At 41.9% G+C, this 21507-nt stretch overlaps 1 protein-coding gene across 1 annotated transcript in view; it reads left to right on the top strand.

The window, feature by feature from the left end:
• Positions 1–4857: 4857 nt before the first annotated feature.
• The window catches only part of SMS (spermine synthase), a 47989-nt gene continuing 31339 nt past the window's right edge, over positions 4858–21507 (top strand). The window contains exons 1-2 of the mRNA XM_030465375.1: positions 4858–5034; positions 20676–20796. Of these exons, the coding sequence (XP_030321235.1) occupies positions 4986–5034; positions 20676–20796 (170 nt within the window). The 5' untranslated portion in view covers positions 4858–4985. The remainder of the gene's footprint in view (positions 5035–20675; positions 20797–21507) is intronic.

Here is a 21507-nt window from a genome sequence, read left to right as displayed (position 1 = left end):
GCTATTTACAAACACCAAAAGGGACCAGTTATAGGATGTAGCAGTGCTGAAAGATGACACAGATGTTAAGGAAAGCTGGACCCCCATTTGCTGCATCATGTAATGGGTTCACAGGCAAGAGTGTGGTTAGGGTGGGTAAGCAGTGTTCATCTAAGCCTTTCCTTGTATTTGGTTTGGGGGTGAGGAAATCCTAGCTGGGATTCTGTGGAATTCTGTTGTACAATCAAACATTTACGGAGAAACACAGAAAGAAACTGTCAGACCTGTGGCATTTTGGCAGTCAGGGAAAAAAATTCAAAAAACTCCAAAGCTGCCATTATGTGCAGATCTTCTTTCAAGCTCGAAAGCTTGAAAGTGATAAAACACTTCAAGCTGTGTTATCACACAGTTTGTGTGATAACACAAGTGTGATAACACAGTGAGTGTGATAACATAAGTAATGTCCCTCAGGAAGGTGTGTAGAGTGATCCAGGGACTGCTGGACTTGAGGTCTCACCTCCGTGGTAAAAAAACATCTGCACGAATGAGACAGATTGGAGTCTATTTGGATCAAAAGAAATCCCATCGTGAGGGTTCAAACAGAGCACTCTGGCCAAAATCCAGCTGAGGGATCTCAAAAAGCAGAGTATAATAGGTGCTGTAATTTATGGTAGCACTTATTTAAGCAATTAACTCTTATCTGAGTTCGTTAAAACTTCCTGAAATTGTTCTCTTGTTCTGTGAGAAGCCTTACATCCTATCATATAATTTGACTCCCCAGGGTCCTTGTTTCCTTAAAAAAAAGAAAAAAGAAAAAAGAAAAAAAAATCTTTACTCATCTTGTAATCTACTTGAATGTATTTCCTTGTTCAGTTCAATAGGCTTGTTTTTTAAAGTGAGAGATTTTTTAATTTTCCAGTAACATGTAGGCTCCACAGTACCTGAATTTAATTTGGAAGAGACAGTTTGCTATCTTTTTTAGTTTCCAGACCAATGCCCCAGCAAGCCTACCTGTTTGATTGTGAGCATCCAAGAAAGGGGAGATAAATGTATTTGTTTTAGTAAACAGTAACATGCTCAGACTCAAAAGTAGAAATAAAAATTGAAGAAGTGAATTCATTAAAATATTTAGACCTAGCTTTCTTAGCTGTATTAAACAGATGTTTACCTCTAGAAAACATTAATTTGACTTATATACTAAGACACACTGTTTAGCAAAGAGGTGAACTTTATATTTAGTCATGATTGTGGTAACACATTTTCACCTCAAATGTTTTTCTAATAACAACCAAGACCCATTTTCCCCTCATAATACTTTTCTAAAATAAAGTATTAGCTTTCATGTCCTACCCCTCAAAATTTACCATGAGTTCTATCAATTAAAAAAATACTAAGGGACCAAAGCTATGTTAAAAAAAATACATATGGGAAAAAACCCTGTCCCTCTCGGATGCATAAACAGTGAAGGTGCTGAAACTGCTTCCAGGTGTTTGCATCAAACTCCAACCTCTTTTTGTTTGCAGTCCTTGCTTTTCCCATTTTGGTACAATTTTCTTCCAGTCACTTCAGCAGAGGGTTACATGTTTGCACATTACCCTGCTTATTTAATTGGACAGTACAAACACTTCTCCTTAGCATAAACTGATTATGTTTAACAATACTGTTTGAATATGCAGAATCAGGCATGGGGAAAGAACCTCTGTGTGTGTGTATATCTGAACTGGGTATGTTTGATTAGCACTGTGAGATGACCACATTACTCATGAGTGACAAAGCCACGAGAGATATAGGTATTCCTAAACAAGTGCTAACATGACCTCTGTGAACTCCTGTCTCCAATGTGTCATCACTTTAGAAACTCATTTAGCCATTCAAGGAAAAAAAGTCTCCTAACATCCAGCAATCCTAGTGCACCCTAGGTAGGCCTCAGAAGGACCTGAAGCTGATGAATTTCCGGACAGCTCATAAACATGAAGAAAAAAACTTTCTGTTAAAGAACTTCTTAGCTGTCTATGAGAAAAAGTTGACTTTAATTCCTGAGGTGAACCACAGGTGAGAGCCTATGGTTGAAAATACTACTACAGCCTGCTTGGAAAGCTTTAAGACTTGAAACACTTGGTATTTCAGCCCATCATGGTCCTGCATGGAGAACAGAAGTGATGCAGGCTAAAGCACCCCCCTAGTGCAGGTTCTTGTATACCATGCAAGGCCTTTGTCTCAACTTTTTTCCACTGCAAGATTGTTCCCATCAGCCTGTGTCTTTTATCTAATCTGTCCCATCTACCTGTAAAGGGTAGGGCCTCTGCCCTTGCTTTTCAGCACAAAGATTTCCATACCTTGGCCAACACTGGTTTCTCAACCTTTTTTTCCCCTGTTGCAGCCACTTTTGCAGTTGCTACTGGTTTCAAAATATGCACATAATCTTACACTGAATAAACTCTTTCCATATAGTCTGTGCTAATCTTAACAATATGATGTCATCCAAACTCCACAGCATCTGTGAAATGTTTTAATATTCCATCTCTTTTGATCTTGTCTCATAAATCAATCTCTCCATCTCTTTAATTATTTTAATTGCTCTTCTTTAAATTCCCTTCAGTGCAATTTCCTAACAGGAAGATTCCCCAAAATATCCCAGGCATGACCTAGTTAAGCAGTATGCACAGGGCAGCAATGCCAAAAAAGAGATAGAGAAAGTCTTAGTTCCTTCCTCAGCAACAGGATGCTTCACATGGAGGGTTAAGTTCTGTGGGCTTTGTTACTATGCTGTTCTCTAAGACCATATGTAATTTACTGTCCACTTTCACTCTTAAGTGTTGATATTGCAGATTTCTTCCTCTTCTTGAACGTTTTCCTACAGCTCTAATGATGTTTCCAAGAGGAACCTATTCTTTTCCACCCATATTCCTTTTGTGAATTTGTTTATGCTGCTTTGTCAGCTTTCCCAGCTCCATCTAAACTAATGAACAGCTGTAAAAGCAATTTATGGCTAATAACTGTCCTTTAAGGCAAATCTTATGAAAGAAAGACATCATACTGTTCTCTGAAATAATTCATTAGCTTTTTCAGCTCTTCAGCTGAAGGCAACTGCTAATCCATAAAATTCCCATGCAAAAAGAAGAAAAGGACATGGTTCAGTTTCTTTTTTCTATAGCAAATTTAATTAAAAGATGACACACCACCCCTCTTCAAGTGCCAGTCCAGAATGGTTGGCCCTAAGTAGCACATTTAATGCCAGGAAAAGATCTGCATGACAAATTGGTGTTCCTTTTTTTTTTTTTTTTTTTTTTTTCCTGTAAATCCAGTAAAGCTGCTCACATGTATATAACAGCATAATTTAGCTAGGCACCTGGCACGTATAAGCAAATACAATTGAAAGTACTTAGGTGACAACATCATTATTATTTTCTTCCAACTATTCCACAATGGAAAGATAATGTAATAGGTCACAGGGAACAAAAGGCTTTGGATAGTTCCTTGCTGCCACTGAGGTTCAAGACAGCAAAACCCAATCAGTAAGCTGCTTTATGTAATGAGGTAACTGTAACAACTGCAGCTGCCACAAGCAAAGGTGAGAGATGTAGGAGAGCATGAAGAAAAAAGCAGGGAGATCAGAGATAGCAGTAAGGAAGCTGCTGGCTTTTTTAGTATTTAAAAAAAAAAAGAAAAAAATGGCACTAAGAACAGCAGAATTTCTTATGAAATGGCAATGAGGATACCCAATCCACCCAAACAGGACTTTGTAATCCCCTGTAACATCCAGAACCGGATCAATGATGTTGCATGGGAATGTGCAAAGCCCTGTAGTTTAGACAACTATTCATAAAAAAGCTTTTCATGGATCAGCTGTGTGAAATGAACACTGGCTGATGAAAGTGTAGTTAACACAGACCTGCAGATGTCGGTGCCTCTTTGGATGCACATCTCCAGTGAGTGTTTCTGCTTTGCTCGGGATGTGCCCATGGAATTGTACTCTTCAAGACTGGCATACTGTGAACTTGCACTGAAAAAACGTTCTTACAATTTACAGAAATAATGGCGGCACTATGTTAACTTACGTGTTCATGATTGCCTCTAATCCTTTCCCTTTTAATTGCGGAATCACAAGAAATCACTGATGCCATGGTATGTTGCAATTTGGATCTCAGTCTTGCAAAATACGCAAGGAACCAAGAGCTGTTAAATCTGGTAGTAATTAAACTAAAAAGTAATTAAACCAAAATTAAACATCAGTCCTACCATCAACTACTACGACTCAAACGTTTCTGGGTTTATAACTACACCTGGCTCCAGCACACCACTTTAGTTACCCTTTATCGATATTGAAAAAAAAAAAACAAAAAACCGACTTTAAATCAAAGGTTGTTAAGATTCTCTGGTGACGGCCCCTCAGAAGCCGCGGGAAAAGGCAAGGTCAGTGGGTGACATGTGGCCACCATTGCTGCTGGAACTTGATCCGTGGCCTCAGCACCAGGACACTGTGCGAGGCTGGGTGGGATACCAGGCCGGGAGGGGGGGGGGGGGCCGTAGATAGAACCTTCCAAGAAAATCTGGGCTCAGGGGAGTGTTTTTAGAGCGTTCACACCATCACAACCCTGGGGCCCCGAGGCGGGAGCCGGAGGCCCGGGAAGCGCAAGCACCAACCGCAGCGCTGAGGCGCTGGAAGGAGGCCGCCATCCCGCCCCACGGAGCTGCCGGGGACCCGCCGAGCCAGCCCCGGCGCCAGCCCCCGCTGCCAACCCTCCCTCCCGCGGCGCCCGTTCCCCCGCCGGCAGCCGCCGGCCCCGCTCCCCCACAGCCGCCGCTCCCGCTTCCCTCTCTCCCGCCCGCCCCGCCGCCATTGCCCAGCCCCGCCCCGCCCCCGCCGGCCCGGCCCCGCCCAGCGCGGCGCCCGCCCGCCCACCCCCGCGGCGCCGCTGCAGCCCCCGCTCCCATATAGGCTGCTCCGCCGCGCTCCCCGGGCCGCCGCCGCCTCCTCCAGGCATGGCACAGGGCTCTACCTCACTATGGCAGCAGCGCGGCACAGCACCCTGGACTTTCTGCTCGGCGCCACAGGTAACCGCTACCGCTGCGGTGCGAGAGGGGAGGAAGGGAAGGGAGGGGGGAGAGCGCGGCCGTTCTTCACTACTCTTCCCCCCACTCCCCCCTCCCGCTCAGGGTACCCCCATCCTCTCGCCGCTTTGGCCGTGCGTCCCGCCCCGCCTCCCCTCGCCCCTGCCGCTGAGGAAGCGGCGCGGCCGCTCGCCAGGCCCCGCGCAGGCGCCCCCCCTCCTCAGGCCTCGCTGTGGCGCTCCCCGCTTGCCCGTGTGCTCTCCCGCTCCCCCGTTATTCGCCTCTACCGGCGGGCAGGTGCCTCCGCCCTCCCCGGGGCCGCCATGCCCTCTCCCCGCACAGGGCTGCGGGCCGCTGCGGCCTCCCGCCCTCAGCCCGCTCACTGTTCCGCGCGGTCGCCCCGCGTTGGGGGCAGCCCGGGCCGGGGCGGTGCAGGGGTGGCGGTAGCCGTGCAGGTGCTCCCGCCCCAGCCGATCTCCACGGCGGGCTTTCCCCGCAGGAGGAAGCGGGAGAGAGGGAGGTGCCGCTCCGTGGGCCTGGGGGGAGGGAGGGAGGGCCTGGCTATGTACGAACCACCGGGCCGGGGCTCCCGGTGAAGTCCGCCTGAGCTCGGCGCTCCGGTTAACGCTGTCCTCGTACCGAGCTTCAGGCGGGGACAACGAAGCGGGCTCCTAACTCCCTCATGGCGAGGTGCGGGCACAAGGCGTGGGTTTCTTGTCAGTTTGCTCTTTCTCCGACCTCACGGCAAAAAAGCCTGAAGGAAGTCGAAAGAGATGGAACTCGGCTTCGGATGAGCCACCCGCTATTTCAAAGCTTTGCTCCGCAGTTATCTGCAGGGGGCATGTTTGAGCCAGAAAGCGAGGAAGCCACCACGTTTTTCAGCGGCCAAGATGGGTGAAAAGGTTTAAGCGCGGGGGAGCTGCTGTGGGCGCCAAAGCCGGGCGGTGAAGGCAGGCAGAGCCCAGCAAGGCCGGCATCTCGGGCTGGCCTTACCTCTTGGAGGCATCCACCCCTGGGGCAGGCTCGTCGCCGGGCCCCCCTGCCTCCGGGGGTCTCATCTGTGTCCTGTCCCTGTTTTTATTTCTGTTGCTTAAGGCAGTGCCACGCGTTTATCAGCATAATCTATAGTTAACTTGATTGGGAGGTTCCTGACCACAGGGGCTTTGCGGTGTGCTGTGCCCTTTGTAGTGTTGCTGCGCTCACACTTCGGAGAGCCAGAAGCAGAGAGGTGGGAGGTATCAGTGGAGTTGTTGCCAAGCAGTACACTGTAGGATATTTTACAGCGTTTCTTGGTTAAAATCTTACAATTTCTCCTTCACAGTGAGAATTTTTTTTTTCATACACTGATAGAATGATTTGGGTTGGAAAGGACCTTAGAGATCGACGAGTTCCAACCCCCGGGCATTGGTCATGAACACCTCCCACTAGACCAGGTTGCTCAAAGCCCCATCCTACTTGGCCTTGAACAGTTCCAGGGACAGTGCATCCACAACTTCCCTGGGAAACCTGTTACAATGTCTTGCCACCCTCGACTAAAAAATTTCTCCCTAGTATCTCATCTAAATCTAGCCTGTTTCAGTTTGAAACAGTTGCCCGTGTCCTATCACTACTTAGCCTTGTAAGAAGGGCAGTTTCTTTGTAGTGCAGTTTAGCAGTTCTGATGGTGACCTAATGGTAAAAGGGATAGTCCTACTGCTTTCCTTGCACCTTGTGCTTGACTGGTTTAGAATGAGCAGAATTGGGAAGCTAAAGCAGTCTTAAAGAACTCTGCATGGACACCACCCAGCCCCTGCATTGCCTCTTTGTTACGGTTTTTTTGAACTGTTGTGAGTGCATCAGTAACTGGCTTCTGCAGACGAGTCAGAATTGCCAGAGAAAATAGTAGGACTAGGTGTGTTGAAAATAAGCCTTAGTTGTATTTAAGCCCTGTGCTGTAAGAGCTACACCATTAATTAAATAGTCTTAAGTGTTGTCTTACTCTCAGGTAGGCCTTCTGTTCCATTTCTCTTTACTTTTGAAGACAGTGTTTGGATCTTTCTCCAGACAGGGTGGGGGAATGGATCAGTTGTAGAAGTGTTGCTGTGTGGATCAAAGGAGTGAGAAGCCTTTTTTCTGTCTTATGTTCCTTTAAGCACGATGGACATCTTTATTGAGATGTGAAGAACTTCCTTGCATCCATGGCACTTCTGTAGGAAGTTTTGTATGTTCCATGTGGACTTTTCCCTCTCATGTAGTTCTTATGGTTCAAAGCATAAAAGAGCTGTCCATAAAGGAAAAAATTGGTGAATATGCATTTGTAGTTTGTGTTAAAGGAGTTAGTTTAATGCTGAGTCATAGATCGTTAACTAGTTGAGGTTTTTACTGTAAGTTACAAGGGCAGTAAAACTTCAGAACGATCAGGAATGCTGTGAAATGGCATTTTGTAAATTAAAGTGTGGTTTTAGACTTTCTGATCTTGTAGAGATAACATGTTATCTTCACATCTTGGGCAAAGCTGCTGCATCTTTTTGGTTTGTATTCTGGAGAATGCAGAATCTGATAATTTCTTGGTAAATGCACACTCTTTGTTCCTCAGACTATTAGCTGTGTCCTCAGTTTTTGGCAGTCTTATTTTTAGTAGACATGGATACATGTCAGCTTGTAGGAAGGCAAGACTTCAATCTATGAAAAAAGTTTGTTCAGTAGCTTGTGTTTCATTCCAGTACATATTTCCTTAACTAACTGTATGTGGTTATGGTGTATGCTTATTTAAGAAGCTGCTTATGTAAGAGTTGTTACATATGCTTAATGAAATTGATTATGGTTTTCAGTGTTCACATTTAACACAGTAGCTCCACAACGTTCTTCTAATCCTGAAGGGTGGAATGGCTTCACTGTTGTTTTCCAGCATCAAGACTGAATGTGCCTATAAAAGATGGGATAGTGTTCCTGAGAGCTTTTCCCGGGATCTGTTTCTTTTTGTTGTTTGTGGCTTGTCCTCATCTTTTGAGGTTCTCAAGAATGAAGGAGACTGTCCTTGGATGTCAGTGGAAGAATCTGGATGACACAGCTCTGTGTTAGGAAGATGAGATTTTGTCACATGGTAATACCTGTGTAGCTATTAGCTAGCAACTGCTTGTGCTGCAGGACAGTACATTTCTGCTGGGTCGTTTCCAGTGACTGATTTGCTTGGCATGTTCCACAGCCCTTCAGTAGTAGCTCTGTTCTTTTCAGGCACCTCAGTTCTCTTGGGATATATTCAGTTCTCTGTCACATACATCCTTTAGGATTTAAATGTGTACTCAGCAAGGATCTTGAGAATAACAGGAATAATATGCACTTTTGTACTGTTGACCATTATCACCACTATAAGGCTGATTGTTGGAGGTATTGAGATATGTGAGCAGTGTCAGTGCTCATGGGTTTAGGGAGTTAAAAAACAGTCTTTTTATGTTGGTTTGAGTTGGGGGGAACATCATTTGTGGAGTGGGGTTGCATGAGATGAATAAAACCAGGTGCATCTACTAAAAGCTGTCAGTTTTCTTCAAGCTTTTCAATAAATTATTTTAATGTACTAAAAAAAAAAAATCTACAAACTGGTCAAAAGAGAGCCTTCTGTCTCTTCATAACTATACCTCTAGTTATGCATCCCATTAGCTTTTAAAAATAGGCAGTTATATATAAGTAGGGATGAATCTTTGGATGTGTAATACAACCTGACTTTCTGTGATGGACTGCTGAAGAGCTGCTTAAGTGAGCAACTGTAGAGCTCTGGCCTTTGAGCTGAAGTATCTAGTTTTTCTGTGGCCACTGAGATAAGAAGACAACTTCAGCCTGCAAACAGCATAGTATCCCCTGTCTTAAAATACTATAGTGCTTTAGCATTTGTGAAAATGGACTCATAATGCTTGCCTTCTGTTATTGGGGCATAGAAGGGTTTAGTCATGCCTTTCTCTTATGGGCTGATGACATTTTTGGTAGGCAGAAATAAGGAATTTGAGAGTTCAAGTTATTTAGTTTAAGGTCTTTATTATGAAAGTATGTGCATACTTCATGTCTTGTACCTTTACAGAATTGATTTTGGATTACTTTATGCTGTAAATCTGCTTATACATGAGTGTTTCTGTCCATACATGACTGTCATGTAAACTTAGTTTTTCTGATTGTTGAGCATTGAAATGATTAATCTTCTTAAAGTTTAATTAATGGAGTGGAAGGTAATATGGAGGCTCCTGCAATTTGGTTTCTTACTTGCTTCAAGAATTTGCTTTGAAAGGATAACTTGCTGGGAAATTTGTTTTAATTGTCTCAAAGTTTGCTTTTTGATCTTGCTGCTTAGGGGGTATTATACAGTTCATAGCACAGCTGCAGGAACAGCTGTGCTGGCAACATTCATGACCAGGGTCCAGATGAGTGAGCTGCTGAAGAAGAGCAGTGATTGCCTGAGCTGATGGTTACTGAAACAAATTCTAATAAAACTTGTGTGAATAAGCACACAGTGGGAATGCCAAGGCTGTAGTGCAGGTAAAGCAATGCTTGGGGGTTTTTTGTGTTTTTTTAATTTGTTTTGTTTTTTCTTTTTTTGTTTCTTTTTAAGGAAAAGAGTAAGTGAACACATGTGCACGTATTCTGTTTTTCTTCAAATATATGTCTTCATGGAGATAGAAAGAAGAGGGAATGAGCTTTTGTAGGCTGAACCTCCTCTAGGGACTCTGTTGGTGGTGTTGTTCCTGTCCACAACGTCAGTGCTCAATTCTGACACTATGTGTGCAAGTTCAGAAACTTAGTGAGAAAATCAAGCCTGTCATCAGTAGGAATAAACATAAAAAACTGATTAATGGCTGCAGTCTTATGTCTAAATGTTGTTGGATGGAGACAACATATGAAGAGATATTTGTTAACAATAAATTGTGTGAAATCTAATGGAGTGTACGTTGGTTTGGGAAAAATTATTTTATACTTTGGTGTTTTGCTGCATAACTTGCTTTGTAGAGACAAACTTGATTTACAAAGTTTTTACTTTGAAGTTTTTTAAGGGGAGGCTCTAACTGCTTTACAAGTTAGTAGATAAAAAGTCTCAGTTGGAGCATCCATTATGATATAAGAAAAGGCCACTAACTCTACTGGCAATCCTATATCCTAAACTTCTGGCCTATTTTATGCAGACAGGAATGCTGTCAGGGGTGTCAAGATTTAAGAACCTTTACATCTTATTATCTTTACATTTTTAAACTTTTTGAATTTACAGCTTTTTGGTAATACTGCATGATGTATCCAGTGTTTGAGCTCTACAAAAGTGTAATAACTAACTGATCATACATGTTGGGTTCTGAAAGAGTCTTGATTTTAAGACATTCAGAGTTACTCTACTAAATGTTGTGTCAATATTTTCATTCTTTGTTTTGGTTGAAGTCTTAATGCTCTTTATAGAGCAGAACCACAATTCTATGTGCTTGTTCTTGGCTGTGCTGACCTAAACTTTTGGAGTGTGGAAGGAGTTGGCAAGGTTTTCAGTTCTGCATCCATTTGGAGCCTTGTAGTTGAGTTTCTTCACTTCAAGGGCTATTAAAAAAAAAGAAGAAAAAAAATGCCTTTGTGAGAGGACAAGCTCCTAGAAACAGAAGCATTTAAGAGAACTGAATGATGATGAAAGGTGCTGTATTGTTCCTTCCTCTCCACCATCTCTTAAATGTCTGCCTATATTTGTACTGGTGAGAAAGAACTATGTGAATTTAGCTGTTCATATGTGTTAAACTGTGTCCTGCTGTAGTAAAGATGGTTTGGAATTGGTGCTGATTTGGGTTAATAAGCAGATAATCAGCAGTTGTAGCTGTTGAGTCATCCTACACGAAGTGTGGAAATACCAGGGAAAGGAAGAGGTGACTGGCATTAAAAACTTGGTGTCTCCTACAGTGTTTTTCCACAAGTCAGAATCTTGTGTAGGAAAGATGCTTAAACTAATACTAAATACTAAGTTTCTAGTAGTCATAATTTTGCAGTTTTGAAACTATAGCCTGTGTTCTTGTCAGTATATAGAGTTATTTTTAGCATTCTCTATAATGGGTGTTCTTGTTGCCTAATGTATTAGAAGTACTAGGAGCTGTTTTTTCTAATGAGGCTGAGTCTGCCTCAGTGACTGGAACTGGCTGCAGTTAGTGGTAAAAATACATTAAGTATTTGAATATACTGTGGGGGGAACAGCATTGCTGAGCCTTGTCTGCTTTGACTGCTTCTGTCAAGTATTGAGTTGTCTGAAGTGATGAAACATTGATGAGTGTTAACATGCAGGATGACTTGCTTCACCGTATTGATTTATGGTATATTATCAACATTTGCTGACTAAGATCTGATTGTGAACACCATGTAATAAAGATTAAACAATACTCAAGTAAATGCCTACGGAGCTTGCAACTTTGTTATCAACCTTGGCTAAAGGTGTGTTTGCAGCTGCAGTTCAGGAATGAGAAACTCAACGTGAGCCATCAATGTGTGCTTGATCATATCCTGGGCTGCATCAGAAGAAGTGTGGCCAGCAAGTCAAGAGAGGTGATTCTTTCCCTCTGCTCCACTCTCATGAGACCCCACCTGTGGTACTGTGTCCACTTCTGGAGCCCTCAACACAAGAAGGACTTGAAGATCTTGGAGTGAGTCCAGGGGAGGACAACAAAAGATGATCGTAGGGTTAGAGCACCTCTCCTGTGAGGACAGGCTGAGAGAGTGGGGGATTTTCATCCTAGAGAAGGCAAGGCTCTGAGGAGACCTTATAGTGGCCTTCCAGTATTTGAAGAGGGCTTTCAGGAAAGTTGGGGAGGTATTTTTGCAAGGGTATGTAGTGATAGGAGAAAAGGTAATGCATTTATGCCAGGAGAGGGTAGAGTTAGATCCTAGGAAGAAATTCTTCACTGTGAGGGTGGTGAGACTGGAACAGGTTGCCCAAGGAACTTGTGCTTGCCTCATCCCTGGGAGTGTTCAGAGAGATTGAATGGGTCTGTGAGCAACATGGTCTAGTGGAAGATCTCCGTGCCCACACAGGGGAGTTGGGAACTACATGAGCTGGAACTAGATTATCTTTTAGGCCTTTTCCAACCCAAACCAACCTATGAATAGGTTCATTTTAGTTGTGCTTCCTGAGCAACCTTCATAAATGGTTTGGGGTCAGTCTGTGCTCTTGGTTCAGCTCTTTTGGGCTGAGCTGTGCAGATCTTCTGGCAGACCCGGTCCAAGAACTGCCCTGCTCTGTGTCAGAGTGCAAATGAGGCTTTGTCAGGAGTCGCAGGTACTAGTAGCTTTCCATTTTTAGCAGTAAGGACTGCTATGAACTTGTTCCCTGCTTTTGTTGGTTTCCAATTTTGAAGATTAAAATGCTCTATGAATAGAACTCTGAAAATACAATTATCTGATTCTTCAGCCAGGATGTCAGGAACTCAATGGCTTTTTGTTCAGAAGGAACTGTTGCCTGCAAAGGTGAAGGTTAACAGCATGGAAGATATTTTCTATGATGGTCAGGTTAGAGGCTATGGAACAAATTCCTGCAGGAAACAAGCCTACTTTTGACATACCAGTGTATACCCTTCCAGGTATACTTCTCTGACAGTGCCTTTTTGATAGCAAAATCCTTGGAAGGAGAGAAAAGTGCAATCAGACAAGTACTGATTACTTTGCTTAATATGTTTCTAGATGTTCAGCTACCAGGTGATGACAATGGCTTGAGCCATGTAAATGAACAGCAGAGCTGGCGTTACTTGGTCATTCTGAAGTTCTGTTACAAAATATACTTTCTCTGTTAATGCTTTTTTAATGGAAGTGCTAGGGATATTACAGCAGGTGACAGTGTTTAAAGAATCAACAGTCTTGTTGATGGACTTCAGTTTATGAATTTCTGGGAAAGACAAGTTATTGGAGTCGAGGCATTGAAACCACATTTATTGTATAGGCTCAAGCCACATTTATATAAACCACATTTATATATAGACTCAAGCTATACATCATATGAGTTAAGTTTTCTGAGTGCATACACTGTGTGAAGAGGGTGTGCCCAACTTTACATATGCTAGACCTATATATGAGAATGTTGGTTTGCACATGTCTTTGGTTTACCTTTTTGCCTACTGTTCAGCTCTGATTGTCTGTTGGGAAGAAGTGTTGCAAGAAGTTTAATGAAAAGTTGTTTTTCCATAGCAGAATTTTAGCTTCACTAAGCAACAAGTCTGGAAAAATCTGTTATGCAACTTAGATGTTTAAAAGGTAAAAGATACTGTTTGTGGATTGTCCAAAGCAATATGAAAAACACTATAAATGTCTGTTTCTAATTAAACAAATATGGCTTCTGTGTTAAGAAACAGTAAATATCAAGTGGAAAAACCTATAGCGTTACAGGGTAAAGTAGCAGTTGGGGCAAGGAAATAATTGAAAAGCTTACCAGAAGCAGTGCATGATTCCAGACCATCTGAATTAAAGTTGGTGTAAGTCAATGTAGGATGTTGCATCATAACTAGCTACAATGAGATGCCTTGTAGAGGAAAACTACTTCTAAAGCATATAGTTTATTAAAAACACAGGAAAAAATAATTTGTAAATGGCAAAGTGAATAGGAGAGACTTTTAATGTTCTTTTAATGTTCTTGGCTCTGCTTGTGATTACTGTGAAAGGTAAAGTAACCTGGCAGTGTTTTTTTTTTTTTCTTTTTTTCCCTTCAAGGGGCAGTACTTCCATAGTTTCTCCTTTAGAGCTGTCCTGGCTGTCAAGTCAGGGTTTGGCATGCTTAGTGTTGTTAAGATAATTTTTTTGACTTGTGGAACGTTCTTGTAGGACTCACCCTACATAACTGAAACATTCCTCTAATAGTCAGCTGAAAATAGCCCCTTGAGCGCTCACATCAGTGACGAGAGGCTTCTAAAAGTTTTGCCAAAAGCTTACATGGGGGAAAAAAAAAAAAGCACCTCTGTAGATGTCTGTGGTGTGATGCAGGAGTAATCAGGAGCCTTCTGATGTTGGTGTGTATGGAGGCAGGAACCCTGTATTTGTACAGTAAATATGCCAGGAAAAGGTTACTTGATTTCCCAAGTAACTCAGCAGTATCAGTGATGATAATGAAATACTTAATCAAATAAATGCAAGGTGGATTCTGGAAGGTGATCCTTTGTCTTAATTCTGTTAAGTAGCTTAAACATGCTGAAAGTTTTTTCACCTTGACTTTGGCTCTTCTGTTGTTAGCCATGGTTACAGTGAAGGGCTTGTTTTCTTGTCTCTGGGTGTTTTACTACCGATTCTCACAGTAGTTGAGATCTCCTGCAGGCCAGTGTCATTGATAGGTGGCTTCTTTGCACTGGTACAGCTTTTCAGAGAGACTGGTGTGGATGGTCATTCTGGCTTCTGCAGGTATCTCTGCAGGGTATGATGTGGAGGCCATTTATACCTACTGTCCTCCTGGACTCTGGCTGGTATTCCTTGTCTAATGAGTGGGTAGAAGTTTTAGGTAGCTGAATTTTGGAGACTAGAAAATGCACTTCTGTATGGTAAAAGGTTGTTAATAAACCTGAACTTATTCACTTAAATGACCAGTTTTAAGCCTTCTTTGTGTCAGCCTGTATGACTTAATCTGTACACAAGTGTGTGGCAGTGACTAAGCTGGACTTAAATGCTACTGGCCACTTTGGCGTACACCCTTCCTGAGTGCTCTTAAAATGCAAAAATGCCTTCACCAAGGCTCTGATTTTCTCTTGGACGTCAAATATATTAATCAGGAAGTCAGTCTGGGGAAGAAAAAAGGTGGCTTCTGGTTATAAAATTTATTAATAAGCACTTTCATGTCCACAACTCCTCTAAAGTTAGTATAAATAGTATAAATAAGTATAAATAAATAGGTAGTACATGGTTTCTCCTGATTCTTTCAATATCTTTGTTGCAGTGATTTAATCTTTGTGCTTAAAAAGACTTGCTAATCTACCTAATTTCAAATGTGCAATGTGCTTGCTTCATTCAAGCAAGAAAATAATTTGTTTAGGTAACACTTACATTGGCTTAAGTTTAAAGACTGGCTTTAAGTTTAAAGCATGAGGAAGATAAACCAGAAGTGTTTTGTGCAGCTGATCGTGTTGTTTCTTGGTGTCTTTGTTCTATGTTTTACTCTTTTCTCTGCTGTACCCACTACCTGTGTTGCATGCCTCTGTATTCCAAAGGCTCTGAGCGACATGGTTATTAACACCAAACCATGAGAAAGATGTAGAATGACCAAATCTGCTAGGAATGTGGCATTCAGTCTAGTGACAAAACAGTAGTTGTATACTTGAATCCCTTTTACAGTAATGATGCTCACCTTCTGCTGCAGTTCTGGTGTGCAGCAGAGGTAACATTAGTAAGAAACTCCTTAATGTGAGATTTGTCTCTAGGAAGGCATTTTTACAATGAGGAGTAAAACTGCCCAATTTTGTTAGCATTCTTAACTTCCTTGTTTAAATGTTTGAAAAATTAACAGGAGACTGAGATAAAGAGTGGGAATGCTGTGATATAGTCTAGTCAACTTTATTTTGCACTCTGATTTTATCTGACTGTGTTATGGTGTTCTGTGGTGGAATGTAAAAAGAAAAAGGTGGGTTATTATTGCAAGAGGCAAGTAGAATACTTAGCTGGGTGTACATAGAAACTCTTACGCTATCAGAAGTGATGCAAATATTGCATTAAAGACTTGTATGGCAGAGAGATTTGTTAACTCGTGGGTGTATTTCTTGGCAATTTGAACTGATATAAGGGTGCTGGCATTGGGAGGGGAAGAATGAGGGTTGAATTCTCTGCTTGGTAGTGAGGTATCTACTACTTTGGGAGCTCATTCTGATTCCTGATTGTTTTACCCTGAATTTCCAAATGAGCACTTGGATGCACTGAGTGGCTTATATTTGTGTTTACATGGCTGTGCCAATAAGTTAATGCTATTGTGGCACAATGTAGCTTGATTTGCCTGTACTCACTGGGTAGTTAGCTGCAGGTCTTCAGAGGAGGGGTGTTGGGGGATGGTCTGTGGAAACTCTTTAGGAATATCAGCCTTCTACTCTTGATCTTCTGTAATACAGAGTAATGAAATGGAGTAAGTACACAGGGAAACTTGGTCTGATTTGTCATAGATGGGTGAATAGTAGATGACTATTTCCTCCCTTTTTTTAAGCCCCATGTCATTAATGATTTGGCTTCTATGGGTAGGTCAGCAGAATGAGATTGAATCTTACAGGTTCAAATTGATAGAACCAATTTTAGTATAGATTTTTGCTTCCTGCTATTTTCTGTTTTCACAGAGCTGCCAAGGACAAAATAAAGGATTCGTCCCGTGGGAGGGTGGGTTCTGACAAGAGACTTCCAAGCAATACCTGAAAGTTGCATGTTGTCATGGCCGGTTCTTTACTTGTATCTCGGGCAAAAGTTTTCATTACTCTTGAAGATTAATGAAAGCAGGGGCCTTGGGGTGTGCTTGGAGGGAATTTTTTCTCATTTTTGTGAGGGGCAGGTTTATTTTGTGGTCATTGTTGAAGGAAAAGGGCTAGTTTAAGCAACTGTTGTCATTACAAACTCTTAGTTGAACCTGTGATATTGCTGTGGAAACTTCTCTGGATAGGCTGTTTCAAACACCAATGTGCTCTGTACACATTTTTCATGCAGGTATGACAAAAGGAATTCAAATTTCTCAAATCTTCAAGTTTTAAGAAAGGGATCAGTATGGAGGAGTTAATGAATAACAACTCTAACTCTTTTTAGTATTAGATTCCTTTAACTTTGTGTGAAATACCCACACTGGAGCCTGAAGTTTCTCTGTAGCTCTGGATTTTAAAATTTATGGACATTTTGCTCACTAAGCATTTCCTCAGTACACCTCTAATTCTGAAGTTTTATGTTAAGACAGATACAATATTGGCACTGGAAAAATGCCTCAGATGAGCCTGTGAATGAGAGGAGGAACCTCTGTATACCTATAAGCCTGGAAAGTGTATTTCCAGTTAAGTGGTGGAGAAGGGAGTGGCCTGACTTGACTCTGGTGGGCTCCATGCCAGAGCACTGAGGTTTGCTGCTGCAGCAGGTGGAATGCCCAGCCTCCTGCTGCCCTTCTCCTGAACTACCCCTTGGGACCTCATCTTGCTAGACAGGAATCTCTCTTCTTGGGTGTGTTTCATTCACCTCTTGTACTTTGTACTCCCCACTTTGTCCCTGTGCATTTCATTGAATGGAAGAATTGGAGCTCACAGGTAGAGTTTTGTCCATATGTGAGAATGTCAGACTTGCACAAGACAATGTCTGAATATACTGAAATGATTAATTTACACAGCTCTTAACCAAAACAATATGCCAGTCATTAAGTTTGCTGTTTACTAGTAGTGTATTGAGCATTTTGGTTCCTAGTGTACATCAACTCTTTAATGTATTCTTAATTAAGCCTCTCACTGAGCTTAATTTTTTTTTTCCTGCCTTCAACTTTTTCTATTTGTAAGTAGAGCTACTGAGTGTATGTAAACACTACTGATATGGTTGTGTTACAATTTGACTTGCTAGAGGAACTGGTTCAGAATCCGGGTAAGAAAAATTTAAACTCAGCTGTGGGGTGAATATTATCAAAAGAGATAATCTGTTCCCATAGCTGACTAAGATTTTATCAGTCCTCTGGTATGAGAAGGTCTTAAACCAGAATGCTTTTAGAGATAGCCTGGCTCAATAGATTACTGACCTCAGTATTGGAGTATCTGGATGAAGCTGGCCAGTGTTATGCATGAGGTCAGGCTGTGTTTGTGTTCACAGATTTCTGTCAAATAATGGCTTCTTGGCTCCTAAAATTTCAGAGGAATACCTGCAACTGCTACAAATCACTTCTTAAAGTGTGCTAGGATTTCAAAACAGTCTGGCTTAACTGGGCATTCATTTTCTTGAGAAATAGGTCTCTCAAATCTTCAACGCAGTGTTTTGCTTTCTGTTGAGTTGAACCTCTGGACCTTTTCATTCCTTCTGGCAAATAATTATCAGTTACAACAGTATTTCAAGCTTGGTAACCGGAGTTTATTTCCTTTTTTCTTGAATAGCAGAGGAAAAGACTTCTTGAATGAACATTTTGATGTAGATTCAAAGGTGTGCCTAATGTTTTAATTGCTTTGTCCTTTCTGCTTGTCGATTCGTGATACAGTGTATCTGAGCTAGGAGTGAGGTGGTGGCATGTGTATTTGGGTGAGAGATCCTGAGATTACTGAAACGTCTGATCTAGTCAAGCAACCACTGATGCCTCAAACATTTTAAAAAGGAGCCTCCAACTTTGGAAGATTTATTAGCCCTTCCAGGCAAATCTTGTGTGGTACAACCAAAGGGAGACCTGATGAAAGCATGTTGATGTTGTTGTTGTTTTAATTTCCCAAAGTTAATTGCATAATAGGAAGAACTCGGTCAAACTTGTGCCTGGCTGCTTAACAAAGAAATCTGCTGCTGGATGCTGAGCAGCTTCTGAAGGATTAGTATGTTCATGGAGCAGAACAATATCTCTGTCCTGCAGTCTCTGCCAAGATGCACCTAGCAGGAATCCTTGAAGCTGTTGAAAAGAAGGTAGACTGATTGTGGTATGTGCACTTCAGTTCTTCTGGAGTCTGTTCTCCATTTATCTCTCCCGTGTCTTGCAGGAGCTGCAGAAGTGAAGTGGCCTGGTGTTAGTTGCATGCTACTTCAGTTTTGGTTTTGTGTGTATTTGCTGCCTTGGGAAGGCTTTGGCATGCATTATTAAACTTGTTTAATGTTCTGATGGTGGTGATATCATGTAAAATGGCAAGGGAAAGAAATGAGGATGGGTTTTGTAAAAAGTGAGGTGGAAGGCAAAGGAATAGGGCAAAGAAAGCAAATGCCAAGCAGGAAGTGCAACATGACTGAAGGGACCAAAAAAACCCAAACAAACCAAAAAAAGACTGTGAATGTACTGGCTTTGGATCAGATGTTCCTGTGCTCCCCAAAAAAGTGGTGATGCATGCTGTAAGCTGCAAGTTTAAAGTGTGAAGTGCAGAGTGCCCTTCCCAGTGCAGATCTGCAGAGACTGGAACCAATCTCTGTGGTTCTAATCACTGCCCTATTTCTTCTGTGCTTTTAATGTCCCAAAAACACATTGTCTTGATTGTTGGCCTACTTCTTACTACTGCAACTACAGTAACTGGGCAGATAACTAAGAATTAGTAAGAATTAGTAGATGGTTTGTGCCATGCTGGTACATGGGTGCTGCTGGACAGGAAGTGTGAAGACTTGCTGGTACAAAAGATGCAGGTTCTTATACTAGGGTAGGAAAGGAAAAAAAGCTTTATAGCGATAGTGGACTGTGTGGTGTGTTCCATCAATGAGAGTAAAAATCATCATTGGTGCCATGTGCTGAGAAAGGACCAGCAGTTAGATCATTTACTTGTACAACAGCACTTAGTTTTCATTGGTTCTATTTTTCCATAGTTTGAAGCATGAGTTAAAGTGAAATGTAGAATGTGAAAAATAGTTATTTCAGAACACGCATTTAACATAAGATAGTACGAGCAATAAAAACCAGGGCCTTTCCATTCATATTGAGTATCCACAGCAAGATATTAGAGAACTGGCTTTCTCTTTGCTACTCTGTTATTCCAGTCTGGTTAAAACATTCAGGGATAGTAGTCTAGGCTTTACATATGGGCAAACCCAGGTTTAAAGTCATCAGGCTTTCAGTTTAGTGTATTGTGAAGTCACATCGAGGTGGTAGATAAGCCAAGGTTTGTCATTTACTTGTAGAAATGTGTTCATGAGTTTGAAGCTTGTACAAATCTGTAATATCCTGGAAACTCTGATTATGTCTGTGGGTTACACTTGCCACTGTCCAAGGTAAATGCATTGGGGACAGGTAGTAAAACAAAGTGATTCTGTTGAGAGTAACTCTAATACCTCCATGCAGGGGGGACAATGTGTCAGTGCTTTTGTAAGGTGACTGTGCCAGATGATTTCTCTTGACAGAGGGACTCTAAATCCTGGTTATATTGTTGACACATTGCATGACCATAGTGGGTTTTGTGTTTGTGAAACAAAAATGATACTTGTCTCACTGGCACAGCCTGTAAGTTGATATTGGATAGTTCTCTCAGGCACGCTTACTGATGTGGCAGTCTTTACAGTTTTGTTCTGGCCCATGCACCTTCACCCACATCTTCCACCAACTTGCTTTTTCAATTCCAAAATCAATTGAAAAAACTTGCAGTTTGTTCTTGAGACACTTGCTTGAACATACTATCTAAAATTGCTGTAATGAAGATCATTTAAAAAAGTAATCCCGAACTAATCTGTACAGCAAACTTGAGCATTCAGTAAACAGCACATTCTGACTGTAGAAATAACTTTATGGACAAACCCTCAGCTTGCTTTTGAAGATAATCTGATAAATAACTTTTTAGTTATTTCAAAGTGCATTTTAGGTGTGTTCTAATGAGAGGTGTTTCCTGTTGCATCATGAAGATTTTGTTCAGGGGTCTGCTCTATCCGGGATGTTAGAAAAAGGATGTTTCGATACAGTGGAGCAGATAGGGTACTTTGCTCTGTCTATTTCTAAATGCCTTTGAAAAGAACCTTGAGCTTTAAGATAGAAACCATAGCACTGACAAAAAACTTGGTACTTTCCCCTTTCTCATTATTTTTTTCTCTCAATCTCACAGCTGATTGCAATGCCGTTCTTAAAGCTCTACAGCCCATTTTTCAGGAGCAGGGAATGACAGAAACAGTTCATAACTGGGAAGACCATGGTTATTTAGCAACCTACATCAAAAAAAATGGCAGGTGAGTGGATTTTCTTTTTCTTACTATAGATTATCTCTGTCCTCCCTTAAAATCATTATTTCTCCCTGTATTGGATCTCTTTTTGGGGGTGTGGTCTAGGCAAACTGGTCTTCTACCAGCCTTCTATATGAAGGGACTAAAATAAAGCAGAATACTGTTGCTGATCTTTTCTGTGCCATCTTGCAGTTTGGGTATCAAAGCAATTGAACTGGTAAGTCTGGGCTGTATTGACCCAGTAACATTGTCTGTAGTGTCTTGGTCTCTTATGCTTTTCAGAGCTGTACTGAAGCAGATAGCATGGAGGAGAGGACAGTGGGGAGAAGAGGATGCTGTTTCCTGAAAGCCACTTTAAATAGATTAGTTTCATCAATTGCTGACCATTCATACTGGTTCTAAATTTACACTTTCCTGTGTGTTGTACTGATGTTCATCTGCTGCTTTCCAGCAGCATGGCACTTTGAATCATCTATTTTTTCGCTGTGCTGCTAAATACAGCTTCAGCTTTTGCACTAGAGGATAGTTCACACTATTCTTACTGCTGTGGAAAGATGAAGTTGGGGAGGTGGGCCTAGTGGCCTTCCAGCAGGGTAACAAAGATCTGTTATGTTGGATCTGGGTTCAAGATACCTGTTGCCACTGTTAATGTGCTATGTAAAAAAGTTAGGGAGCAAGGGCAATCAATCAGTCATCTGCTGCAGGCTGTCAGCTTGC

Source organism: Calypte anna, chromosome 1 (genome assembly GCF_003957555.1).
Source record: "Calypte anna isolate BGI_N300 chromosome 1, bCalAnn1_v1.p, whole genome shotgun sequence".
NCBI lineage: Eukaryota > Metazoa > Chordata > Aves > Apodiformes > Trochilidae > Calypte > Calypte anna.
The sequence above is the reverse complement of the archived record's forward strand: the minus strand, read 5'-3'. Positions and strand labels throughout refer to the sequence as shown.